The sequence below is a fragment of the Echinops telfairi genome, unplaced genomic scaffold (genome assembly GCF_000313985.2).
Source record: "Echinops telfairi isolate 266 unplaced genomic scaffold, ASM31398v2 ScPeMD7_1;HRSCAF=3_0, whole genome shotgun sequence".
NCBI lineage: Eukaryota > Metazoa > Chordata > Mammalia > Afrosoricida > Tenrecidae > Echinops > Echinops telfairi.
The window spans coordinates 481,039-506,821 of record NW_022103896.1 but is presented as its reverse complement, the minus strand read 5'-3'; the positions used below and the strand labels follow the sequence as shown (position 1 = coordinate 506,821).

The 25,783-nt window shown below is 60.2% G+C and overlaps 1 protein-coding gene across 5 annotated transcripts in view; it reads left to right on the top strand.

Moving 5' to 3' along the window:
- The window catches only part of MROH1 (maestro heat like repeat family member 1), a 26,757-nt gene extending 974 nt beyond the window's left edge, over window positions 1-25,783 (top strand). The window contains exons 3-42 of one of the 5 annotated variants that reach the window (XM_030887922.2): window positions 539-670; window positions 1,030-1,192; window positions 1,297-1,395; window positions 1,548-1,699; window positions 2,092-2,232; window positions 2,387-2,479; window positions 3,758-3,836; window positions 4,383-4,496; window positions 5,103-5,176; window positions 5,868-5,990; window positions 7,745-7,852; window positions 8,256-8,403; window positions 8,549-8,589; window positions 8,683-8,824; window positions 8,929-8,981; window positions 9,079-9,186; window positions 9,318-9,437; window positions 9,771-9,893; window positions 10,280-10,426; window positions 10,502-10,528; window positions 11,192-11,314; window positions 11,445-11,524; window positions 11,924-12,038; window positions 12,117-12,212; window positions 12,300-12,404; window positions 14,500-14,635; window positions 14,740-14,852; window positions 14,941-15,093; window positions 17,246-17,400; window positions 20,540-20,705; window positions 21,135-21,331; window positions 23,064-23,201; window positions 23,390-23,504; window positions 23,865-24,011; window positions 24,115-24,303; window positions 24,474-24,629; window positions 24,712-24,846; window positions 24,916-25,018; window positions 25,107-25,172; window positions 25,551-25,783. In XM_030887922.2, coding sequence (XP_030743782.1) covers window positions 539-670; window positions 1,030-1,192; window positions 1,297-1,395; window positions 1,548-1,699; window positions 2,092-2,232; window positions 2,387-2,479; window positions 3,758-3,836; window positions 4,383-4,496; window positions 5,103-5,176; window positions 5,868-5,990; window positions 7,745-7,852; window positions 8,256-8,403; window positions 8,549-8,589; window positions 8,683-8,824; window positions 8,929-8,981; window positions 9,079-9,186; window positions 9,318-9,437; window positions 9,771-9,893; window positions 10,280-10,426; window positions 10,502-10,528; window positions 11,192-11,314; window positions 11,445-11,524; window positions 11,924-12,038; window positions 12,117-12,212; window positions 12,300-12,404; window positions 14,500-14,635; window positions 14,740-14,852; window positions 14,941-15,093; window positions 17,246-17,400; window positions 20,540-20,705; window positions 21,135-21,331; window positions 23,064-23,201; window positions 23,390-23,504; window positions 23,865-24,011; window positions 24,115-24,303; window positions 24,474-24,629; window positions 24,712-24,846; window positions 24,916-25,018; window positions 25,107-25,172; window positions 25,551-25,636 — 4,761 coding nt within the window. In that variant the 3' untranslated portion in view covers window positions 25,637-25,783. Of the gene's footprint in view, window positions 1-538; window positions 671-1,029; window positions 1,193-1,296; window positions 1,396-1,547; window positions 1,700-2,091; window positions 2,233-2,386; window positions 2,480-3,757; window positions 3,837-4,382; window positions 4,497-5,102; window positions 5,177-5,867; window positions 5,991-7,744; window positions 7,853-8,255; window positions 8,404-8,548; window positions 8,590-8,682; window positions 8,825-8,928; window positions 8,982-9,078; window positions 9,187-9,317; window positions 9,438-9,770; window positions 9,903-10,279; window positions 10,427-10,501; window positions 10,529-11,191; window positions 11,315-11,444; window positions 11,525-11,923; window positions 12,039-12,116; window positions 12,213-12,299; window positions 12,405-14,499; window positions 14,636-14,739; window positions 14,853-14,940; window positions 15,094-17,245; window positions 17,401-20,539; window positions 20,706-21,134; window positions 21,332-23,063; window positions 23,202-23,389; window positions 23,505-23,864; window positions 24,012-24,114; window positions 24,304-24,473; window positions 24,630-24,711; window positions 24,847-24,915; window positions 25,019-25,106; window positions 25,173-25,550 lie in introns of all 5 variants that reach the window. The other 4 variants (XM_045296131.1, XM_030887927.2, XM_045296227.1 and 1 more) reach the window with 4 other exon arrangements.

Sequence of the window (25,783 nt, the reverse complement as noted above, 5' to 3'; positions counted from 1 at the left end):
CCCCGCTGTGTGGCCTCTGTGGATCCAGGAACATGGACTTGGTCTCAGGTTGCATAGGCTTATAGAGTGTGCAGGAATAGGGTACTCCTTGCCACTCCATCACCTCAAGGGGTTTCACCGGAGTCCTTGCTCTCAAGTGACTCTGCTCACTGGTGAGGACACGAGGCAACATGGGACCCAGTGTATCCTGGGGGCAGCTGCCTGGCCCCGTGAATTCAAACCCACTGATCAGTTCAGGGTCCCAATTTGAGCACAGGAGTGAGCTATGATACAGCTGGGCCAGTGAGCTGAGGCCAGGAGACCACTTAACCTCCCTGTAGGAGAAGGAAGGCCCAGGACACCTATGGTGCTTTATGCAGCGGGTGGGGGGCAGCAACCAGGCTGTCTGCGCAGGCACTCAGGCAGGCCCTGAGGGGCCCGGAGACTGGGCAGGCAGGCAGATGCTCCTTTCCCCTGTGATTGGGGGCAGGGACCATCCTGGACCCTCACAGCATCTCCCCTCCACTGGCCCACCTGGCCTCCTGCTGTCTCCCTGTAGCTGGCCCACCCGTACCGGGCAATGATCTTAAAGGCCATGGAGGCGATTGTACGCAGTCACATCGGTGAACTTGACAAGGACATGGTCAGGGCTGTCATTCTACTGGCCTCCAATGAGATGACGAAGGCCAAGGTGAGCCTGAGCTCCGTTTGGGCCCCCCAGCTATCTGCCTGGGCAGTGGCACTGAGTGCTGCTTTTGTCTGGGGTCACCTGCCCTCCTGTGAGGGTTTGTCCATAATTTTCCGGGGGAAACAACCCAAGAACAAAATGTCCAAACCCTCATGCAAACATGGGCTGTCAGCGTCTGCCGGCTGAGGCTGTGGAGGATGGCCCAGCATCGGGGCTGTGGGACTCAGGGGCTGCTGCCCCTCTCAGTAGTGGTGGGCCCTCGGTGGAGAACCCTTGAGTCGGCAGCCCCTCGGTAGCATGTGGTTGGCTCAGCCGCCCCTATTAGAGCAGGTGTCCACTCAGACTCTGCTCTGTGGACACAGGACCTGGTCCTCGACTGGCAGCAGGCAGCCAGCAGTGTCCTCGTGGCAGTGGGCACACGCTTCATCAACGCCGTGATGGAGGAGCTGCTGGGCCGCTTCCAGCCTGGGCTGCTGCCCCACCACTTTGTTGTGCACACGCTTGCCAGCCTGGCAGCAGCCAACGGTAGGCACCCTCCTGCCCTGATCTGCTGTGAACCCTACCCTGAGTGGCGGTCAAGAGAGGAGGGTGGAGAGGGGTCGTCCAGGGGCTAACAGCCTCTCCTGCAGTGTTTGGCATGGTGCCCTTCCTGACCTCCATCCTGAGCACCATGCTGCCTATGCTGCCCATGGCCAAGCAGGATGCTATGCGGGTGGTGTTCTGTTCAGGTAAGATGCTGCCCACCCCACCCTGGGAAGCATCAGGTTCTGGGGTGTTGGGGAAGAGAGGCATGTTGGGAGAATGGGCTGATGGTCTCAGGCCAGCTCCCCTTTTACCTAGCATGCCCCCACCCCCACCCACCCCTGCTGGGTTGTTGCAGCCCTGCAGCACTTCAGTGAGAGTACCCTGGAGTACCTGGCCAACCTGGACCAGGCCCCGGACCCCACTGTCAGGAAGGACACTTTTTCCTCCGACGTCTTCAGCGCCTACGATGTGCTCTTCAACCACTGGCTGCAGAGTCGGGAGGCCAAGGTCTGCCACCCTCCCTGCCCAACCCGGCCTCCACTCAGGCCCTGTCTGTAGCTTGAGCCCCTCCCCTTGGGATACTGAGCGTCTCCCTGAGGGCAGGGTTTGTGGGCCAGCAACAGGGCCCCCAATGTGGGACTCCCCCCAAAAGTGCGTCACCCACACACCAGTGGCTGGTTCTGCAGCCTTGCCCTTCTCCCGAGAATGGCTCCTGTTGCTCAGTGGTCCCCGACACACCCCTTCCTCCACCCTAAGCACTGTGGGGGCTGGATAGTAGATACTCACACCATCTCTTGTTGCACTGGTTCCTCTCTGGTCACCCTGTGGTCAGTATGTGTTCACCCTGAGCATGCCCGTGTCTGGGGTGGCTCTGATGTGTGGCTCACGTCTGCCCACAGCTCCGGCTAGCGGTGGTGGAGGCCCTGGGCCCCATGAGCCATTTGCTGCCCAGTGAGCGGCTGGAGGAGCAGCTCCCCAGGCTCGTCCCTGCAGTGCTTGCCCTCTACAAGAAGCACGCCGAGGCCTTCGCCATTTCCAAGGTGCGCTTAGTGGGAGTGGGTGGAGTGCTCAGCCCTGCCGGGGCTGTGTTGCAGTGTTGAGGTCGGAGCTCAGCCTGAGGGGCGGGGGGTTGAAGCTGATGAGGGGCTCGGCCCTGCTTCAGCTTCAGCTGACGGCCCCTCTTCCTGCTGGCAGAGTCTGGGCCAGATCTTGCAGGCGGCCGTGAGCGTGGGCAGCCGTACACTGGAGGTCCAGCTCGACACACTCCTGGCTGCCCTGCACGCCCAGGTGGGCCGAGGGGCTGGGCACACATTCCCCATGAACCTGTCCCTGGCCACTGTCTCCTGTCCTCCAAGTTGGTGCGGCAGCATCCTGCCCGTCGCTGGCTGCCTGGGTCTCTGCACCCAGATGGGCATTTGCTGGCACACGTGGCTGTGCTGCTGACCACCTCCTCATCTGACCCTCTTGCTCAGCCCTCTACTGCCTCTCCCTGGCAGTCCTGCTCCCTCAGCCCTCTGGCCACTAGCCCGTCCAGCTTCTGGGCACGCTTGCCCTGGGAGGAGGCAATTTTCTGGATCCAGCCCAGGGTTCCTTGCTGTGGGGGAGACAGTGAGGTTTTCAGTGGGGCTGGAGGGGCTGGCATCACTGTGCCCTGTTGAGAGAAGTGGGTCCTGTGCTTGGGTGTTGGGCAGGGGGCCTGGCCTGGAGGAACTCTCCCTGGTGTCTGACAGGTGGCAGTGGGAGGCTGCTGCAGTGTCTAGGTGAGGAGACAGGCCTCAGACGGGGCAGGTTGAGGTGTGTGGGTGGCCATATTTTGGGGGGACAGCATGACTGCCCCTGGGGGGGGGCCTTATAAACAGGTACTGCTCATATCAGTAGGCAGCCAGGCATGCTGGGTCCAGGGGCAGCTGCAAGTCCCTTTTGTGTGTGTGTGTGTGTGGGGGGGGGTCCCTCAGTACACATGGGGTGTGGTCTGGGCGCACGGGTGAGTGGGAACTGTTGACCTGGCCAGTAGTCGGCTCTACATGCACTACTGGAGACTAAAGCCAGGAGGCCAGGCCAGCCACTGGACACCAGTGTGCCAGCAGGCCGTGGCGTGGAGGCCGCACCCGTAGGTAGCTCCTGGGGAGGAGCGCAGAAGGCCCCCTGCCCTCCCCCCAGCCCCCCAGTCCTCCAGTCCTTGCTGCCTGGATCTGTGGCCCGAGCACTGACAAGTGCCCCTCAGCTCTGGGTTGCTGCTAACAGGGCTCTAAGTATCAGGCACAAGAATGGTAAAAAGCTCTAATTGGTGGATCTGTCAGTGAAGAAATGTACGTCCCCTTCAAGGGCTGCGGCAGAGGCCGAGAGGCTCCGGCTAGCTTGCCCACCCAGGGGAACAGGAGCCAGTCTCCTGTATGACCGGTCTATTTGGGGGGTTCGTCCTCACAGGCAGGGCAGGGGCAGGACTTCTTGGAGCCTCCAGGGCTAACAGGGCTTGTGTATGTCCATCTATCCATCCCTTCCCCATGGCCAGGTGACTGAGGGGAAGGTCACCCGTGACTCTGCCCCCTCTCTGCCCTGGAGCAGGTCTGCGTGCCTGTGGAGTCCTCCAGCCCCCTAGTGGTCAGCAACCAGAAGGAGGTGCTGCGCTGCTTCACTGTGCTGGGTGAGGGGCTGGGGGCCGGGCCCTGGGGGTGGAAAGTCTTCATGCTGAGGGGGGGCAGGGGTGAGGGTGATGTGGGGGAGAGTCTTCACTGTGCTGAGGGGGGAGGGGGACAGCGGCGGGGCTGTTCAGGATGGCCTCGAGCCAGGACAGAAGGATGGATGTGGGGACCCCGTGGCCACCCCCATCATGTGAAAACCTTTAGTGGGTCTCCAAGTGTGTATAATCTACACACTGAACTCCTGCTGGCCTCTTAAGAGCACCTTTCTCTGGCAGAGCAATACTGAGGAGCGGGCATGGCTGGCATTCTGGGCCTTCTATCCTCCACAGCTGGGGTGATTCTGGGTGGTGTGGAGGTCCCACTTTGCTGGTGGTCCCATGGGGACTCATGCCTGCAGCCTCACTCTTGGGAAGGGACACAGTGACAGTGCCTTGTTAGGCCAAGGCACAGCAAGCCAAGAGGCCTGAGCCAGGACCCCAGCCCATTCTTGGAGAATTTTTCTCCCAAGCGGGGCTGGGGCAGCATGGGCTGACGGCCCGGCTTTGCAGCTTGCTTCTCACCTGACCGTGTGCTGGCCTTCCTACTGCCCAAGCTGGACATCACCAGTGAGCGGACCCGTGTGGGCTCCCTGCAGGTCTTGAGACACGTCATCAACTCTGCTGGTACGTCCTGGTCCTCCAGGGAATGAGCAGGGCCCTCCCGGGATCCTCCGACAGGGGCTCTGCTTCCTGGTTTGTGTGATCCCCCTCTGTCTGGAAATTACTGGAAAGCAGTGCAGGGGGAGCCCACTGCTCCTGCTGTATTCCCACCCCCAAGAGCCAGGCAGGGCGCACCTGGCCAGAAGCCTCCTCAAACTGGGTCCAGAAAATACTCTCCTGCCATCCTGTCCCCTGGCTTCTGTGACCCTGCCATGTCTGACACGTCCCTGCTGGCTGGTCTGTAGACTGTCCCTGTTGGGAGTACTGGCGGTCCCTAAGGGCCGGTGAGCTATGGCCTCTCTGGTGAGCCCAGTTGGGGAAAAGCATCATCGACCAGAAACAGTTGCCCTGGCCCTTTCCAGAGGGGTGTAGCCACCCTGTGCAGGTCTACATTGGGTGTCAGACCGAGAGCTGAGGAAAAGTAGCCCCGGGGGGCCTTGTGAGGGGACCGTGTGGTCCCCAGGTGGCCAGGGCTGAGGACAGGGAGGCCCCGTGATGACTGGCACGTGGGGGTTGCGCGCGTCGGCCTCTTCTGTGTTGCGGGGCTCTGAGCCTTCAGGTCTCTTGCAGCCACTCAGATGGAAGTGCGGAAACTGTTCATCATCTCCTCTATGCGGCTGCCCCTCCTGGACCCCAACAACAAGGTAATGAGGCCCTGGGAGGGTAGGGGCAGGCCAGAGACCAGGCAGTGGCTTGGGCAGCAAGAGGAAGGCTCCAGAAGGAGGGCTGCTTGCTGGGGAAGGCAGGGGAGGGTGCTGTTTCATCCGCTTCATCACCCTAGCCCTGGAGGACACAGCACAGGGGAAGCCGAAGGGCCCAGCCCTCCGGGTGGGGGCCAGGAACATGCTGAGGGTCCAGTAGATGGGACTGGGGTCTTGAGGTTTCACAGGGTGACTTTGTGGGAGCCAGGTGGTTTCATCGGAAGTAGGCGACGGAGGGAGGAGGAAGCCTGAGTGGGGATGCAGAGGTGCAGTTGGAGAAGCTCTCCTCTATAAAGACCCAAGCTGGAGAGAGGCTCCATGTAGCCTCGGTTCAGCAAATGGGAGGAGGGATGCTGGGACAGCTGTGGGTGAAGGTGGACAGCTGTGGGTTAAGGTGGGGTGTGGATGCTGGGACAGCTGTGGGTTAAGGTGGGGTGTGGATGCTGGGACAGCTGTGGGTGAAGGTGGGGTGTGGATGCTGGGACAGCAGTGGGTGAAGGTGGGGTGTGGATGCTGGGACAGCTGTGGGTGAAGGTGGGGTGGATGCTGGGACAGATGGGGAAGGGTAAGCACTACCTCCCAGGAGGACTTGGAGGAACTGTGTCTCGGGTCTCTGGCTCCCCTATTGTGGCAGGTGAAGAGGGCAGTGGTGCAGGTGATCAGCGCCATGGCCCACCACGGCTACCTGGAGCAGCCTGGAGGCCATGCGATGATGGAGTACATTGTGCAGCAGTGTGCCCTGCCCCCCGAGCCACAGGTGAGGACCCCCCCAGGCAGGTGGGTGGTCTCGGTGACCTGGTGCCTGTCCCAGGTGTGGCATGGCATACTGTTGCTGCAGTTATCTGCCAGCACTTGCCCAACTGGGGGTCGCCCTGGGCACAGGGGAAGGGGAAGCTGTCCCATCCTGCCGCCTGCAGGGGGTCCCAAATCACACTGGTGACCTTGAGGACTTCATTGGAAGTGAGTCACCAGGCCTTTCTTCCCAGCAGGTCTTAGCCTGGGGCCACCCATGCCACCACTCCCTGGGTGTTCTTGATTGCATGAAAGGAAAGCCTCTGCCCAAGTGTGAACCTTGATCTTGACCAGCAGGTGGGGGCTTTTCCGCAGGTCAGAGCCTTCCTCTTTCACACCCAGAGTGGTGTCAGCTGTGGCTTTTCCCCAGAGGTCACCGCTCACATGCTCATCCTCTGTGTTCCCACAGTCGTCCACACCCATTTCTGTGTCCAAGCATTCACATGCTCACAACTCATACATCCCATGGGTTCTTGTTTTCATACATTCATACGCTTAGATCCTGTTACGCTTAGATCTTGTTCAAGTCCATGTTTGTTCTCATGCTCATATTTTCATATGCCCACCGGGCACATACTCCTGTGTTCACACAAGTTTACATGCACGTGTTCTTATGTTCATGTGTTCACATGCTTATATGTTGTGCTCGCCTGTTCGCTTATATGTTCCTGCGTTCACATGTTCCTGTATCCATAACTCTCACTCATGTGTCCCCACATGCCTGTGCTCATGCGTTCATGCATGTCTTCTCCTGCATTCATGGGCCTGCCTCAGGCCCTTGCCTGGTGTTAGTCTGATTTACCTTCACGCTGACTCCCATGGCCTGTTTCATGGAAAAACGCTTGTTGGATTCTTGGAGAATGCTCTAAGTTAGTGGTTCTCAACCTTCCTGATGCCTCGACCCTTTCATATAGTTCCTCATGTTGTGGTGATCCCCCAACCATAAAATTAGTTTTGTTGCTACTTCATCACTGTAATTTTGCTACCATTATAAATCGGTTCGACCCCCAAAGGGGTCACGACCCACAGGATGTGGGGGTCGAACGACCCACAGTTTGAGAACCACTGTTCTAAGTTGTCACTCAAGGCCTCTGTGTTGCTATCACCTCTGCTTGACCAGCTCCAGCCGTCACTCTCCCTTCTGGGTCAGAGTTTGGGGTTCTGGTGTTTTCAACGCTCTTAAGAAACGAAAGTCTTCCTGTTGGTATGTGTCTGCTTGGCTGCCGTCGCAGGAGTAAGCAGAGGTCACCATCCGACGGTTGGGAAGCTGGGAGGTAGAGTTCAGGGCTCCGGCTCTGGCTTCTGGTGGCCCTGGTCTTTAGATGTGTTCACAGGTGCCTCCCTCTGAGGTGACCCTCACAAATTCTGCTGCACACACCTGCTTCCCATGCAAGGGAACAGTCACAGCACCTGCAGAGAAGCCTCCTGGAGCTGGGCTCTCGGCCTCCTCATTGGGCCAGGGACATCACAGGCACTCTGGAAGTGTCCACTTGCCTCTGGAGGGCTGCAGTGGCAGATGGGGGCTGTGAGGGTCTCCCAGGTTGTTGCTGCCTCCCTCGCTGGCAGATGAAGCCCTTGGCCTCCGTCCCTCCAAAACACTGAGTGCTGGCTGCCTTCCTTTCTGAAGCTGGGTTCTGAACTGGGCTTCCTGGGGTGACTGCAGTCTGTCTGCTGCCCATTGTTCCCCTGTCGCCACCCACACACAACCCTTGTCCACAGTCTGAGAGGCAGAGCTCTGGTAGCGAGGACCTCCCCGCAGACAGCGTGCGTGCTGTCAGCATCAGCACCCTCTACCTCATCAGCACCACGGTGGACCGGATGAGCAGTGTGAGTGCATGGTTCTGCTGGCCAGCCCAGGGCATCTCCCATGTGGGGGTCCCACCTACCTGTGATTATACCTTTTCCTCCAGAGCATGAGGATGAGGTAGGTGGGTGGTGGTCGGCCTTCTCAGTCCCTCAGGAAGTGCAGAGGGTCAGCCTGTGTCTCCCTAAGCCTGGCAAGCCCTGGGCAGGGAGGGGGGGGCGTGCGGGTGGGGTGGGGTGGGATGGGTGCAGGTTGCTCACTGCTGCCTTCTCTGTCCAAGCTGGGACAGGGATACTGGGAATATATTGCCTGTGGAGGGAACAAGCTTTGGTGTATCTCCTGTGGGTGCTGCTGTTCCTCCAGAGGGCAGCTGTGTGCTGCCTGTCTAGGCCCCCTGCCCACACACACCAGACACTTTGTCTCCAGGTGCTCTGGCCGTACTTGCTCGAGTTTCTGACACCCGTACAGTTCACTGGGGCGCTAACCCCACTCTGCCGGAGCCTGGCATATCTGGCCCAGAAGCAGCAGCAAAGGGCTGGTCCTGATGCCTTTCTCAACCAGCATGAGTCCAGTGGTGAGCATGTCATAGGGGGGGTGGGGTGAGGGGGTGTGCCAGGGGCCCAGTGGGTGGGTGGGGGCAGGAGCTAGGGAGGGCCAGGGACCAGGGAGGGCTGGGCTTGGATTTCCCACCTAATGACACCCTCACACTCTTGTTTCAGGGAACTTCCCGTCACCCTATGCCATAGCCACCCGACTGCTGGTAAGTGCCACTCCTTGTTCTGGAAGCCAAGCCTGAAGGCAGGCCGGGGTGTCTGGGCCTCCTCAGCCAGCGTGCTCCTTACTTCCCTCGCAGGTTGTGTCCTCTGACCCCTACGTGGGGGATGGCCGTGGGGTGGCCTCCCTACGGCTGCTGCATGTCCTCCATCACCATATCCACCCACTGCTGGGCCCCAGGTGGGAGGCCACTGTCCCCCTGCTGTTGCAGCACTTGGCTGGTAAGGCCTGCTGCATCATGAGGGACAGCCTGGGGTTGTGCGGGGCAGGGGAGGGGCAGGGCTGCCCTGTGGCTGCAGCAGGGCCGGGTGTCCTGTCATTTTAGAACACACGGAGGCCACCCTGTCTCAGAAGGAATGGGAGGAGAAGCTCCTGATGGTGAGAGGCGGACCAGACCAGGGCTGTCCCCTCACGGAACCCAAGGTGTTGGGCCCGCCCCCACCTCACCTCTCCTCTCTTCTCCCTGCCCTCCCAGTTTCTGCGTGACACGCTGGGTGTCGTGGCTGACAACACTTGGGTCTGTCAGCTGAGCCTGGAGATGTGCAAGCAGCTGCCTTGCTACCACGGGGTGCCCCAGGAGAAGGTGTGCCTGTGAGCCAGCCCTACGCCCACCAGGGCTGTCCTCTTGGCCTGGCCGCTTCGGCCTCCTCAGGCCATTCCAGGGCTGTGGCTGAGGCTGCTCCCAGGTGAGTACTGCACTCTGTCCTGCTGCAGAGCTTCCTGTATAAGTGCATCGGGACCACCCTCGGTGCGGCATCCAGCAAGGAGGTGGTGAGGAAACGCCTGCAGGAGCTGTTGGAGACAGCCAGACACCACGAGGAGAGCGATCGAGAGGTGCTCCAAGGCTCTGCGGGCTCACAAGCCCACACACGTGCAGTGCATGCCCTCTGGTGTGTGCATGTGTGTACACAGGCACTTGTGATGCACTGCTCTCCGGCCAGCCCCAGACCCTCCCCCGAAGGTTGGGCCTCTCCCTCCAGGCGGGCCAGCCCTGCTGCCTGGAGACCAGCCCCAGGGTAGGGGTGGAGGCTGCTCTGCCCTCAGGCCTCTACACAGAAGTGGGGCGGGGGCTACTCTCTGTGCCTCCCCCAACTCTCCCTAGGACCACTGTGGCCAGCCTCAAGCTGGCTGCTCCCCTGCCCTGTGCAAGCCATGTGTGACCCACAGGGTCTGGCCTGCTGCTTCGGCCTCTGTGCCATCTCGCACCTGGACGACAGCCTGGCCCAGCTGGAGGACTTTGTGCGATCTGAGGTGTTCCGGAAGTCCATTGGCATCTTAAGCCTTTTCAAGGTTTGCAAGGTGCCCACCCCTTCTGGGACCTGTGTCCTTATTGCAGGAGGGCAGGTCTGCACTTGGGAACGAGGTAGTGAAGGGGCACCCGGACCGCCAGGGTGTGTGGGCATACCACTGCCCCAGTGATCAGCACGGGTGTGCCGTCACCAGTAGTTTAAGGAAGGCTGGCACCAAGTGTCCCCTCAGGTGTGTCTCACTTACCTGTCTGCCTCGTCCCCAAGCCCTGCCCTCTGGCCTTAATGTCAAGGGGCCTCTGGGGCCCTTGGTGCCTCAGCCATTGCTGACTACCTCCAGGCCTCCTTCCTGGAATGCACTCACTGGCTGGAGCTCTGGCCCTGGCGTGGGTGGGAGTCCTGGTTGAGTCGGCGGTGTTCTGACTCCAGGACCGGAATGAGAGTGAGGTGGAGAAGGTGAAGAGCACGCTGATCCTGTGCTATGGGCACGTGGCTGCGCAGGCCCCCCGAGAGCTGCTGCTGGCCCGAGTGGAGGCAGACGTCCTGCGGAACATGTTCCAGTACTTCAACACCAAGGTGGGCTGGGCCCTGCCTGGTGAGGAGCGCTCCCACGGGGCTTTCCTGTGACTCAAGTTGCTTTCTGTCGTTCAGGTTCTGGGGATAAAGGTAGAAACCAAGGTATGGTGCCAGGGCAGCCACCTCTGCTTTCCGCTCCCCTCCTTTGCTTGGTTGGGGCTGTGGGCAGAAGCCAGAGGGCATGTATTGGGACCTCTGGGCCTAGCCCAGAGGAACGTGCCAGAACACCACTTCAGGGGCCCCACTTTCCCTTCCTGGGGGTGTGTGGGAACCCCCCCAGGGACCCACTATGTCATGGCTACACATCTCTTCTGGCTCTGCCCCAGCCACACTAACACCCTCCTGTCAGGCTCCTGGGAACTAACCTGGTGAGCTCAGCCGCCTCTGGCTGGGTCCGCACGCTTGAGCCTCCTGCTCTCAGTCTGGGCCACTTGGGAGTGAGACACACAGCATGTTGGCCCACTCTGAGTTGGGGGAGCTCCCCTGCCCAGAACCCCTCTCCTGGGCACACAGTACCACCTATTAGCAACATGGCAGGAACCCTCCGGGAGTGGGGACCCCTCGGCTGAAACCCCGATCCCAGGTTGTGGGAGGAAGAACTGAGCTTAGGGTGTGCTACAGTTTCCTGTCCAAGTGTGACTCTGGGCAGGCTGAAGGGCCACTGCTAGCTGTGGGTGACAGGCCCTTCTTGAGCCTCTTCTGATAGTGGGGAGCTCTGTGCAGGGGGTGGGGCGAGGCAGGCCCTGTAGCATACTGTTCCCCCAGGACCCTGCCCTGAAGCTGTGCCTTGTTCAGAGTGTCTGCATGGTCAGCCAGGCCATCTGTGGCAGCCCGCAGGCCAGCGCTTTCCATTTCTCTCAGAAGGCAGAACTGGTGGCCCACATGATGGTGAGAGCCCAGCCATGTGCGTTTGGAGGGGCAGGCAGGAGGCCAGCTCACTGTGGGAGGACCTCTGAGGAGGGAGCTGGGCCCCCAGGAGCTGGGCCCGCAGGAATTGAGCTTGGTGCTGCCCTCACAGGACTTCATCCGGGCAGAGCCCCAGGACGTGCTGAGGACGCCCCTGCGGAAGAAGGCCATGATGGCCTGCACGCTCCTTGTGTATCCTTTCTAGGGGGCGCCTGCTGCAGGGAAGCGCATTTGTGCACCACCGGCTCAGGGTTACATCAGTGTTTATGTAGATGCGTCTTGTGAATATGCTAGCATGTGGGTGTGTCAGTGTGTGCATGTAGGGGTTTGTATGCATGTCTGCATACAGATATATCAATGTGTGTGTGTGCGCGCGCGCCCCCTCCCCCCGCATGTGCCCACTGGCCTACACATAGATGTGTCTGCATAGGTGTGTCCGCGTGTGTGTGCAGATGTGCACACTAGGAGTGTGATGCCATCCTGGGCCTGATGTGCGTGTGAGGCCAATTGGTGCTGTGACCCACTTGGGGTCTGGCCCTGTACTGGCTGGCATCTACCACTGCCCTGGTGGCCCCTTGACTGGCCGCTCAGCTCCTTGGAGCCACCGCTGGAGGAGCAGGTGCGGGCAGACATGACCCATGGCTGCCTGCACAGTGTCATGTCCCTGCTGCCAGAGTCCAATGGGGATGGTACCAGCGACTGGGAGGTGTGTGCCCATCCCCTGTGCCCCATGCGGTGGGTGGGGGCACACAAGGGAGCTAGTGGCCTCACTCGTATCTCCCAGGCCCTGTACTTGGACACGATCCATGCCCTGGAGGACCTGCTGACAAGTGTCCTACAACGGAACATGACCCCCGAGGGCCTGCAGGTCATGGTGGAGGTATGCCGAGCCTGGGCCTGCGCCCTGCTCTCAGGCACCCCTTGCAGCCTGTGGTACAGTACCTCCCCTACCCTTCTTTTTTCTCAGCACCTGAGCCCGTGGATCAAGTCACCTCGGGGTCATGAGCGGGAGCGAGCCATGGGCGTCAGTGCCAGTCTGCTGCGGTACTTCCTGGAGCACCTGCATGTCAGCGTGAGTGTCCAGGCCTTGCCTTCCAGCCTCCCTCCCCTCCAGGCCCATCGCACCTGCCCTGGGCTAGAACCCTCTTCCCAGAGGGTAAGTTCTTGGGATTCGTGCAGACCTGAACTTGGCACATGTCCTGTCCTAGTCCCCCCTCCAGGGTCAAGATGATGTGAGGTTGGGCCTGACAGCAGCATGGGTGGGGGCTCAGCTGAGGGCTCTGCAGTCCAGTGCGGAGGACTGGCTCTGGGAGCCTCCCCTGATACAGTGGTGCTGAATTTGCTTACAACCTATGCCCATCCTTCCAGTTACTTTGGTCATCTCTAGCCGACATGCAAAGTCATGTTGAAGCTGTGGCAACAGAGTGCTTTCTGGGGCCACCTGTTTTTTTGGCCCCTTATACTTTGGATCTGCTTTGGGCGCTGTCTGAGGGTGCTGACTGCTCTCATGCTCAATCTGCTGCTGGACTCACCTTGGGCCTCTGGTCTGGTGGTCTTCGGAGAAGTTTTGACAGTCCTGGGCAATTGGGTGGGGCTGTCAGGTAAGTTTTTGTTTGTTAACTGCAAGGTTGGCTGTTGAAACCCATTAGCTGACAACCTCTCACAATCTGAGTCAGAATTGTCTTAGGACAGTTGTCACTGGGCTTGGTGTGTGTTTGACAGGCAGGCTAGTTTGTAAACAGTGGTACCCTTGAGTACCTCACTGCTATCCAATGGATTCCAGTTCCCAGCCGCCCTCTGCAGGGTTTCTGAGCCTGCCAATCTCTACAGGAGCAGACAGTCTCATCTTTCTCCTGAAGAGAGGCTGGTGGGTTTGAACCTCCAACCTTTTGCTGAGCAGTCACACGTCTAGCCCACAGCATCAACAACACCAGGGACCTTTCTTCCCAGAGCACAGCCCCTTCGCCACCTGTCTGCAGCCGTGCCCTCTCCCACAAGCCCTGGTTCAGGCGCGTCTGGTGGGCAGCTGTGTGCTGTGGTGTGGCTGCCTCCGCTGTCCAATGCCTGGTACTGCTTCAGCAGGACAGTGGCTACTCGGGATTCCGAACTTGGTTTTTCTCTGTGATGTTCACAGGCTGGTCACTCTGTGGCTTCCTGTGCTGCGCCCCCTCGCGGGGGCCCTCCCTCTGCCTGGAGCTTCCTCAGCACATGGCTGGGTTTTGCTTTGGTGGCAATGGGTCACCTCTGCTTATATAGTAGGACTGTGGTCAAGAGGCAGGAGGCTGGACAGGGCCTTGTTCTCCGTCAGGATGGTCACAGATTTTCCCTAGTGTCAGTTTTGTTTTGTTTTTCAAATGTAGCAGACCTTTGGCGCCTATGTGGGCAGGGCCTCTGTCGTCCCACTGTCTCCGGAGTTCTGTCTTGTACTGGTGACAGCAGTGCTCCAGCGAAAGTCCTCTGTGGCCCCGGCCCTGGCCCTCTTTCTCGTCCATGGCTCTTTGGGGACTGAGTGAATGTATGGTGCTGCGTCCTGGCAGGGACTTGCAGGGGGCAGGGTGGGTGTTCTTGGGAGCTCTGGGGGACTCAGGGTGAGACCAGAGGGCTCAGAGATGTGGGGCTTCTGGGCATGTGTCTTAGGGCCTAGAAAGGGGAAGGGCTGCTCCCAGGAGGGTGGGCAAAGGGGCAGGGCCCAAGGCCGGCTGTGGGAAGGTTGAAAGGCAGGCAGGACCCAGTGGGCTCACATTCTCTGTAGTCCCTCCTCTTGCTCTCTCACGGGAATCTGCCTTCTGGGGAGGGACGGCCCAGCATGGCAGCAGAGGTGGATCCAAGCATCCCCTTGCCTGGCTATCTTCCCTTGCTGCCAGCCAAGTCCACTATGTGAACCACAGCCTGGCCGTGATCTCCAGGCAGGTTCCCTCCTGATGGACTCAGGTAGACTAGTGTGCTTACAACTTATCTTTCTGTGTGGGGTGCTGCGAGGCTCCCTAGGCGCCTCGCAGGTAGACGGGACTGGTTATCTGTGGAGAGTGGGAGCTCCCTAGGGACCTTGCAGGCAAGACTGTGTTTCCAGCACAATCTTCCTCACCTAGGTTTCGGGACACGGCCAGGGCTGTCTCCTGTGGGTGCTCATGCTGTCCTGCCCTCCCTCTGGTCTTTGCCTATTGCAGGCACTGGTGCCCTTCCACAACCTGGGCCTCCTTGTCGGCCTCTTTGCCCCACGCTGTGCAGACATGTGGCCAGTGACCCGCCAGGAGGCTGTGAACTGCGTCTATCTGCTGCTCTACCTCCAGCTGGGCTATGAAGGTGAGCCCTTGCCTGGGTGGAGTCCAGGGTGGGGGCCTCATCCCCTTGCCACACACAAACTCTCAAGACACACACGTACCACCACCCCTGCCCTGTCTCTGCAGGCTTCGCTCGAGACTATAGGGATGACGAGACCGAGCGGCTCCTGGCCCTCAAGGAGGGCCTGGTGAAGCCCGACCTCACCGTGCTCTTCCACAGCTGCCACAGCATTGCTCAGGTGCACACCTCCCGGGAGCAGGGCTATGCCGGCCAGTGCTGCTGCTGCCCCCTCCCCGCCCCCGTCTGTGACACTGCTGCCCTCCCAGATCGTAGGGAAGCGCCTCCCACCGGGTCAGCTCATCAGCCTCCTGCTCACCATGTTCGAGAGTCTGGGGGACCCTGACAAGAACTGCTCACGCGCCGCCACTGTCATGATCAACTCCCTCCTGAAGGAACGGGGCACAGTGCTACTGGAGAAGGCAGGCAGGGACCCCGGGGGCGGGGCCCGAGGGGTGGTGTTGCACCATCATGCCCACTCTTTCCGGGGCCTCTGCCCTGCCACCTGTACCCCTCAGCCCTGTGGTGCCTCTCACTTGGTCTGTGCCTCAGGCCCTGCGGCAGACTCCTCACAGGTGCTGACCCTCCTCGGAGCCCCGCTGCTGGGGCTGCCGGCCCAAGTTTGGTGTTGGAGGTTCTGAGGCTGGACTCAGAGAGGGCTGGGTGGGTGGGTGGCAGGGGCCCAGGAAAGGCACGAGGTCTCTGTTAGTGGGAGGGGACTTGTGCTGGCTCTTAGCAGGAAAGCAAAACATATTGCAGGGGCGACACCCAGGGTAACACCCCAGAGGGCAACATCGACAGGTGGTCTGTCCTGCTGTGCCGTCATGTGAGTGGGACATGCAGTGGGCTCCCGTCATCAGACTGAGAAGCAGCACCGAGTCAGCTTGTGGACCGCGGGACATGATGGCCTTGGGTAGAACATCTGCTAAGCACCTGGCAAGCCAGCAGCTAGAAGCAAGCGCACACACTGACTGGCCACAGAGAGAATCAGTGAGCAGGAGGTCGGACCACAGGAAGTGCAGAGTCTGAGCCAATGGAGCACAATACCATGTGAACGGGCCTCAGGCACCCAGCACCCAGAGCGAGGGGAAAAGGCGAGTGTGGCTGAAAAGGTATTAGAGGTTTCCCACATTTTGCAAAGATGTAAGCAGCCTTCAGTGTGGATTGCAGCTCAGTGTAGAGAAGGCAGAAATCCTCCCAACTGGACCAGCAGATACCATCATGATGAATTGAGAACATGGCTGTTGAGGTTCTAAAGGATGCCAACTCGCTTGGATCCACAGTGCTCGTGGCACCAGCAGTCAGGTCCTGGGGACGTCAGCTGCACAGAGCACAGGAGAGCGCTCACAAGCAGGACGTGACTTTGAGGAGTGAGATGCACCTGACCAGGGTCTTCACGGTCATGTGAAAACTGGACAACGAATAAGGAAGACCAAAGATTCCGCAGGTTTGAATCACAGTGCTGGCGACTCATGGTGAGAGGACCGCAAACAGGTTGCAAACAGGATAAACTCAAAATCCCACAACGCGGTGAGAGGACCGTGTGTGGGCCAGAGAACCGAGAGACCTGTCTTGAAAGAAGTATAGCCAGAGTGCTCCTGAGAAGCCGGGATGGAGAGGCCGCACCACAAGGATCTGGACAGGTCATCGAGACCAGTCCCTGGAAAAGGACATTATGCTCGGCAAAGTAAAGGGCCAGTGACAAAGAGGAAAACCCCAGAAGGGTGAGCGCAGTGGCTGTGTCTGTGGGCTCCAGCCTGGCCGGAGGGTGGCACAGGACTGGGCGGTCTCTGTGGTGCATAGGGTCGCCGCCGTTGGTTGTTCGCACCCACCACCACCATCGTTTCCACAGGCCGAGTGAGTTGCAAACAGGATAAACTCAAAATCCCACAACAAGATGCCTCATGGTTAATGGTCAAGAGTTGTGGAAATCTAAGCCAGGGGGAGCCGAGTGCTGAGAGCAGCAGCGCAGGCCGTGAGGGAAACATGCCAGTGGCAGCAGCACCCTTCGCAAGTGGGGAGGAAAGAGCTGTTTACCTGTGCCCTGACATCAGGCCCTCCTCAGAGCCTGCCTTTGTTCTTTTCCCAGGATGGTCGGTGTCCCTGTGGTGCACAGGAGCATGCAGAGTGGCACCCTTGAGGGTGTGGTGGGGGCCAGCTGGCCTTCCCTTTGTCCAGTCCTGCTCCTTGCCTCTGTATTGTTTTCTGAGATGTGGCTTCCTGGTGTAGTGGTTACATGTTGCCCTCCAAGGTCAGCAATTCAAAACCACCAACTGCTCTGCAGGAGAAAGATGGAGCTCCCTACTCATCACGAGTTGGGGTCTAAGAACCCCACAGGGGCGGGCAGTTCTCCTCTGTCCTGATGGCTCTCGATGGCAGGGAGTGTGAGTGTGGTTTGGGTTTTTGGACCCCTTACCACTGTGTTGTCCTCAGAGATGTAGCTTCAGCTGAGGATCTGCCCCTCCGGCCATGGCCTGCATCAGGTCGTGTAGGGCCAGTGCAGGTCCTGCCTGTAGGGAGCAGTGAGTGTGGATGCCTGATCATGGTCATGCTGAGCCCCCGGCTGCCCCGTAGGTACCGGAGATTGTGAATGTGCTGCGCACCAAGCTGCAGGAGGCCCCGGAGGAGCACGTGCTGAAGGCCGCCCAGCACAGCGTGTACCTGCTGGCCTCCCAGCACCAGGCTGCTGTTGTGGCTAGCCTGCTGGGCAGCCCCCTGCCCTTCGACAGGTACCCTCCCCCCTCTCTTCACTGGAGCCTCGGGTCAAGTTCAGGTGATGGCAGGCCCCAGGGGTCTGCACCCCCTATCCGAGGGCCCCTGCTTACCCTCTCCTGGAGCCATGAGGCTGTCCTGGCCTCTCCATCAGCTGTGTCACAGTGGACATGAGCCACAGTGGTTCTTGGTGCTTCCTAGAGCTGCCCTGCCCTCACCCCAGCCTCTGAGCACCCTCAGTAGCCTGCGATTTGCAGTCCTCCCCCACCCCACTGTGCGACCCTGGTTCCCTTGACCACCCCCTCCCCCATCAGCTCACTGGGCCCCCAGGGAGGGCCCCCCCACTCCTATACCTGGCCCAGTCCCCCTGCCCTGCAGCAGCGGCTGGACATTGTCAACCAAATGGCCCCTCTGTGTGTGCCGCCGGGCCGTTGTTTCCTGTTGCGGGCGGTGCCTCCAGGCTCCTCTGGCTGAGCCCCTGCGCTCAGGCCGGTGTCGGGCTCCGTCCTGCGTCACGTTCTGTGTGACTCTGCTCAGGGGCTGCCTGGTGTTGCTCTCGCTCAGTGTGGACATGTCACAGAGTAACACAGTCCCATCAGATGTTATGGCTTCCTCCTTACAGAAGCAGATCACCAGGCCTTTCCCCCTCAGCCACCTGGCAGTGCATGCCGCCTGGACCTTGGTCACGTGCTTTCCTGCTTCCTCCTTGCGCCGCTGCTCTTTCTGCATCCTCTGACTGTTCCCCGTGTGTGCACGCGCACGCACACGCACCCTCACTTCACTCTGCGCCTGGTGTCCAGTGGCTGCTGCTCGCTGTGCTCTGCTCTCCCCTCGTTCCCGTCATGGGTAGCACGTGTACAGTGCAGTTCAGCAGCTCCCGGGCCCAGGCCCGGCCCGTCAGCAGACCTTGGCCTTGGTGTCCGTGGACTTGTGCAGGCTATCATTCCGGTTGGGCGGCGGTGCTGGGAGCTGTGGGGGGCTTGGTGAGCCCAGATTCTCTTGCTCTCACGTCGGTGTCCAGGAGCAGCAGGAAAGGCCACCAACACCAGCACCAGCTTGCAAACACATCAGCCTTGTCTTCTTTCTTCAGTGTCCACCTTTTTCACGCATGCAAGGAGATTGAAAATACCATGGCTTGGGTCAGGTGCACACTCTAAAGAGGCTAGACCAGTGGTTCTCAACCTGTGGCTTGTGACCTTTGGGGGTCGAACGACCCTTTCACAGGGGTTGCTTGATTCCTAACAGTAGCAAAATGACAGTGAAGTAGCAATGAAAATAATTTTATGGTTGGGGGGTCACCACAAGATGAGCAATTGTATTAGTCACGGTATTAGGAAGGTGGAGAACCACTGGGCTCGATGTTGAGTAAGGAAGACTGCAGAGACACCCATGTGTCTGAACGGTGGTGTTGGTGAAGAAGATAGGTTGCATAAAGAACAAACAAGTCTTACTTGGAACAAGTACAACCAGGATGCTTCACAGAGGCAAGGATGGGGGGACTTCATTTCACAGCGTACTTTGGGCATCCTTGCCAAGTGGTGGGGGCTGGGGAAGTGAGGCAGCAACAAAGAGGAAGCCCCTTGACAAGGTGGACTGACACAGTGGCTGCAAGAAGGGCTTCACACATAACAATTGTGAAGATGGTGCAGGACCACATGGTGTTTTGCGATTTGGGGCTTAGGGTTGCTGAGTAGGAACCCACTCAAAGGCACCTAACCAGAACACCAGGGTAGGCCTCCTACAGCCTACCTTCAAATTGCTGACCACACGTTTGCAGCCCAACGTGTAACCACTATACCAGGGCTCCAAGAAAAAGTGAACACACACACACACACATCCTCTGTCAAACTCATCCATCCGTGTTGGTCACTTCTCCCATCTGGTCAGCCTTCGGGTCTGTCCAGCCTCTGCTTGTCTTTCCCCAATGTTGCAGAGTTGTGCCTGGAACAGCTCTTGTCTGTTACCTTTCACTGTGCACATGGCCTCCTCCAGCTCCGCCTCTCTGCATGGCCTGTCAGCTGAGGAGGAGGGGCTCTGCTGCCACTGATGCTCTGCTCACGGTGAGGTCGGTGATTCAAATCCACCAGCTGCTACTAGCCATCTGTTCCTGTAGACTGGCAGCCCCGAAACCCTCTCGGCTCACTAGGAGTGAGAGCTGACAAGATGGCAGTGAGTGGTCGAGTCAGCTGAGGGTGAGTTTTACCCTGTAATGGCTAAGAACAATCAAGGAAGGGGGCTATCTTGGGATCAATCTGGAGCGTCACGTGGAGTTCCAACTTGGTGTCCACTGGCAGGGTTTGTTGGAATGCACCACGTCCCTGGTGTACATAGATGTAGTCCTCACATGTGGCCTCAGAGGCCTGATTGTGACACACACACTGCCCTGCCCTGCTCCTCCCCCCACTCCCAGGTCACGACAACTTTGCCCCTGCGCGGTGTGTGTGTGTGTGTGACACTTTCGTCAGAAACGTCCTCGTGTCACCACCCCGCTAGAGCTCTGCCGTAGGATCTAGCATCCAGGGCCACCACAGCTGGAGCGCACTTGGCAGTGCCACTGTTACCAAGGCTGCAGCTGAAGGGAACAGGCTGCTGGATCTTGGGGGGATGGGGGTGTCCCATCCTCCTGGCCTTGCCTGTGGGCATCTTCCATCAAGCCTGGAAGGCTCAGAGCCTCTCCTGCCCACCTTCCACCTCTGGAACTCCAGGTGGACATGTGATAGGCATTCTTGTCTGGACCGAATCACAGATGTCCTGTGCTGAGCTGTGTCTGGCATCATCCTCAGGTGCTGTGCTTCTCATGTCTAAGGGCTGCAACACGCTTCTCCCTCCAGCTGTATCTGGTTTCAGGACTTCCTACCTCGTCGGGTGTCTCAGTCCCGCCACGTGTCTCAGTCCCGCCACTTGCTCGCTGCTCGTGTCTGAGCACCACTGTCCCATTGGTCTCAGTGGGGCCCCTTGGCGTTGCCTTTTGCTTTATGAGCCTGACTCTTCCCCCAAACCTGGCTTGCACATCCAGTCCCGGAACCATCCTCTTGCCTTCCTCCCATTCTGCCCACCACCCGGGCAGCTGTGTGCAGACTCCCAGGGTCAGAGCAGGGCCAGCTCATGGAGCTCAGAGGTTGGCAGCCCCAAGGTGACTACCCCTGTCTGCCACAGTCACACCTGCACCCTGTGGCGAGCCCTGGCTGTGGAGCCGAGCCTCACGGCCCAGGTGCTGGAGCTACTGCTGGAGAAGATGAGGAAGGATGTCCCTTTCAAAGAGAGCCGAGCCTTCCTGCTTAGCAGTGCCCCTGACCGTGTGGCCACAGTGCTGCCCCTTGCCGTGAGTGCCCCAGGCCCTCCGGGTGCACCCCTGTGCCACCTGACGGCTGCGTTGGGGTGGGAGGGGTGCGCCAGCTGAGCCTGCAGGCCAGAGTTAAGCTTGTAAAAGCCTCTAAGGCGGCTTTCCCCAGGGAGAAGGTTCTGCATTTTATCCTGTGAAAACATCGACCCAGCTTGCTCCACTCTGGCCACTTTTTAAGCAGTAAAGCAGCTGTGAAAATCCCTCTCCCCCCAGCCCCAAAGCATGGAGAACAGATGGTCTGGAGCCCAGTTCCCACCTCCTGGGCCATTCCCCCCACTCCCTTGGGATCACAACCTCCAGACGCCTGAGGGCCACAGGCCGGGGGAGGGGGTCCCTAAGGTGCTGCAGGCTAATCGATGCTGCTGGGTAACGCTGGGGTGGCACTTCTAATGGGTCCACTCTTCCCAGGCCACATGTGCCCTCTACGAGGTCCTGTCCGTGCCCGCCTCGGGGGCTGCAGTGCTGGAGCTCTACCCTGAGCTCTTTGTTACCCTCCTGCTGAGGGTCAGCTGCTCTGTGGGTGTCCAGTTGCCCCGCAGCCTCCAGGCCAAGGAGAGGAGGAGATCTGGGGCCCCCCCTGCCACCCGGAGTCTGGAGCCCTGCAGGTAAGCAGGGATGCGTGCATATGAGCTGCACAGGTGGTGCACTGTGGGCACATCTGTGAGGTGTGCACATGGGTGTGCAGCGCTGTAGCAGGCACACACCCTTCCCATGTCAGAGACTGAGCTTGGCCCTCCTCTCTGGCTGCCCACTTGCTTCCTGCAGCAGCAGTTTGAGGGATCTGGGGTGCACTGAGGTGCTGGGTCTTCTGCACAGGGCCTCTCAGTCCTCACGTCAGTGTTGGCTTTGTATACTCAGAGCACAGCTCTGGCAGAACCTCAGCAGAGGCCCTGCCCCACTCTGTGCCCCGACTTTGTTGAAGTGGGCAAAGCTTGGGCTCCTGTTTGGGCCCTGTGGCCTCTGCAGTGGCAGGGCCGGCACCCTGGGGGTGCAGTGCTGCTAGCTGGGTGCAGCTGACCCTGCCCGCCAGGCTTGACCTTCACGGTGTTCTCCTCCACCTCTGCTGGCCCTGCCTGGCATGCGAGAAGCAGCCCCCTTTGGGGCCAGAACTTTCCCCTGCTGCTCATCACCAGCCAGCCCTTGAGGCCTCTTGTCACCCAGGACAGTTTCAAGCCTAGATCTCAGCCAAAGGTGACTGAGCAGGTGGGTGGGCCCTGCAGACACTTTGACCCTGCAAGCCCGTAGTTCCCCCAGGTGCTCCTCACACACACCCCCTGCCAGGAACCACATGGGCTTCTGCTTGGTTCTCATGGGGTCCCTAGGCTGGGACCCAGCTTTCTGGCTGGAATAAGTGTTCCTCAGGAGGGTGGGATCTGGGGCACTAGCAGCTGATCTTTAATGAGGAACATGCTGGCAGTGAGGATGCTGGGCTTTGGGCAGTGACTGGCATGTGCTGCTGCCCAGGGCCAGGCCCTGCCCCCCAGAGCCATAGGGTATGAATCACAAGGTCCCAAAGCAAGCTTGTCCTGTACCTCTCCCCCTTAACAGCACATGAGGTCTGACCCCCATGTATCCTCACACACACTCTGCCTTTCCGTCCACACCTGGGCACACACACACCCGCTCGCCCACCACATGTGTGCAGTTCTCCCAGCAGTAGGGACGGCCCTGTGGGCTGCCCCCACCCCAACCTTAGGCGGCAGTGCAGTGCTGGACTCTGAGAGCAGATCCCAGACAGCCCCGAGAGGCTGCAGCACCAGGCTCATTTCCTGTGCAGGACGACAGCCCCTCCTGCAGGGCAGATGCCATGGGAGTCCAAGCAGCCCTGACCCCAGGCATGGCCCTGCTAGGTAGACCAGCCTCATGGGATAGGGACACTGAAGTGGCCCTAGAGAACTGACCATGTCAGACAGGCAAATGGGGCAAGATGAAGGCCTTGGCCAGCAGCCCAGCACCATAGGATGGGGGCAGATCTCCCCCCCCACCTCCACATGGCTTCCTCCTTTAGACCCTGGCTCAGCCCAGGGGAGCCTGGGGTACCCTTCCTCAGGAATCTGCCAGAGTCATTTCTCCATCATTCTTGTGTTCAATAAAAGTCCTGACGGCAAGCCAAGAAGCTGCTGACCAGGAAGTCATGCCCTCCCCCAGGGAGCATTGCCACTACCCGTGGGCAGCCTGCCCCAGAGCAACCCTGTAAGTCCCCCACTCCCCAGGAGTCCCCAAAGAGGGCTGCCAAGGGTCCCCAGCTGGCTTCCTGCATTCACCCTGGGGGGTGGGGGTGGGGTGTGTGTGTGTGTGTGAGACTCTCCCGGGGTGAAAATGAGCTGTGTTCTGCAGTTCTGCGGTGGACACGCTGCAGACCATGCTGCTGAGGGGTGGCAGCGAGGATGTGGTACGGCACCTGGAGCTGGAGGGTGGCTGGGAACTGCTGAGGAGCTCTGAGGGCCACGAGGAAGGTGTCACCCGGCTGGCCAGGTGAGCAGGGCGCTTGAAAGAAAGTACAGGCCCACACAACCCTCCCAGCAGAGGGGCCCAGAGAGGACTGTCCTGATGGAATGGGGAACCCAAACCCTGCAGACTCCCCAGCCAGGGTAGTGGGGGGGCTGTACCTCAAGGGGTGGACAGACAGCAGCACAGCCCTCTACCTTCCTGGCCCACTCCAGGGCCATGGCGGAGCACGCAGGCCCCCGGCTGCCGCTGGTAATGAAGGCCCTGGTTGCCACGCAGAGCAGCACATACAGGATCCAGAGGATCACCTCCACGGCCTTTCTGGCAGAGGTTAGGCCCATGCAGTCTTGAGGGCAGCTGGGCAGGGCTGTAGTCACCCTCTCCCACCGAGGAGGGGTGGGCAGTCCCCCAAGGACTCAGGTGGCTCCTCACCATAGCCATGGGCCCTGGTGAACGTGGATCTTGCCGCATGTGCCCTGGAATGGGGGGCTTGGGATAGGTCCTTGTGGACCCAGGTGTGCAGCTCTGAATGGAGCAGCTATGAGGTGTCTAGGTGCTTGGGCCAGCTGGGACCTCTTTGCTGGCTAGCCACATCCACTCCACTGTGGAGGTGACAGCCCTTCCCCAGCCCGGGTGGGGGCAGGGCACTGCACAGGCTGTGGGCAGGCGGCTGAAAACTTCTCTGCACAGCTACTCAGCAGTCACGTGGCGAATGACTTGCTGCTGCTGGAGTCCCTGCTGGACCACCTGGCAGCCCGCCAGGCAGACTCGTGCCCCAGCGTGCGGCGGCTGGTGCTCCGGGGTCTCGCCAACCTGGCCTCCGGCTCCCCTGACAAGGTGGGCCTGCGCACTCGGCCCGGGCAGTAGCCAAGCTTGGGGTGGGAGCCAGGGACCCGCCCAACGCACAGAGACCCAGGAGCCTGCCCTTGTGGTGACTCAGGTTCGGGCCCATGGCCCCCAGCTGCTGACAACACTCATTGGTGGGCTGGACGATGCCGATGACCTGCACAGCCTGGTGGCCCTGGAAGCCATGGTGGGCCTGGCCAGGCTGCTAGAACTGCTGGAGCCTCGAGACCTGCGCTCTGCGCTGCTGCATGTCGCCATCCGCATCCGGCCCTTCTTTGACAGCGTAGGGGGAGGGCTGAGGCCCCCCACTGCAGTGCCCCTGTTCCCAGCTGCCAGCTACTCCCATTGGCCCTGGCTGAGGGGTTCCCCCACTTCTCGGGCAGGCATGGTCCCCACACAGGGAGGGGGGTGGGCCAGCGGTCGGGGCATGGGGTGACTCCTGGCTGCCCCCAGGAGAAGACGGAGTTCCGGCGGGCATCCATCTGCCTCTTTGGGCACCTGAACAAGGCCTGTCAAGGGGATTGTGAGGACGTGTTCCAGGAACAGAGCGTCAGCGCACTGGTTCCCCTGATGCTGCACCTTCGAGACCCCCAGGCTCCTGTGGTCGGCGTGCGTGGGGGCCCGGGGCTGGGGCTGGGGCAAGAAGGGGTGGGGAAGGCGCAGGCAGGGTTCTCAGTGCCTTGCCCCACAGGCCTGCAGGTTTGCGCTACGCATGTGTGGCCCCAACCTAGAGTGTGAGGAGCTGACGGCCACCTTCCACAAGCACCTGCAAGAGGGCCGTGGCCTGCACTTCGGCGAGTTCCTCAACACCACCTGCAAGCACCTGGTGAGGTGGCGTTGAGGAGGGCAGATTGGGGGGTGCCGCCAGCGGCCTGACTCGAGGCTTCTGTCCCAGATGCACCACTTCCCTGACCTGCTGGGCCGCCTGGTGAGCACCAACCTCTTCTACTTCAAGAGTAGCTGGGAGGATGTGCGGGCCGCAGCCCCCATGTTCACGGGTAAGTAAGCAGGAGCAGGCGCAGGCCTGGCCCTACTCCCACCCCCGGTGCAGCCCCACCCCCACCCCTGACCGGTGCCCTCCCCCAGGCTTCCTGGTGCTGCACGCAGACCCTGAGCAGCGACACCAGGTGGACCTGGAGCTGCTGGTGCCTGGTGAGTGATCTGCCCCTCCCCCCACAGTGCCAGATGGCACGCTGCCCTTCCCCTCTGGGCCCAGAGGGTCACCCTTGCCCTAAGGCCTCCTGGGCCCTGCTAGCCCTGTGGGCACCAGGGGGAACTAAGTGATTTTCCTGGATTTCAAGGATTTTTCCCTGTCACTGGTGACCTCATCGTCTCTGGTAATTCACGGAAACTTCTGAAGCGTTCCAAGAGGGCTTAAAAACACTAAAAAAGGAAAAACGCTTTTTCCGCTGCTCTTGAGCCTCCCGGTAGAGCCTGTGTACAGGGTGGCGGCCCCACGTGCAGGCGCCAGTGCGCTGTGGCCGTGGGGGTGGGGGCTCTTTCAGACGTTGGTGCCCTCTCCCCACCCAGCTCTGCAGCTGCTGCTGAAGGACCCCGCACCTGAGGTGCGCATGAAAGCTGCAGAGACGATGGGCCGCCTTGTGAAGTTTGCGTGAGGCCCTGGGGCTCCCGCCAGCTGGTGAACTGGGACACAAATGCCCCTGCCAGATGGGGTGGGGGGCAGCTGTCTGTGTCCCTTATAGTTTTCAATAAAGCCATGTGCCCCTCCCCCGAGCAGTGCTGCAGGGGATGGGGTAGGCAGA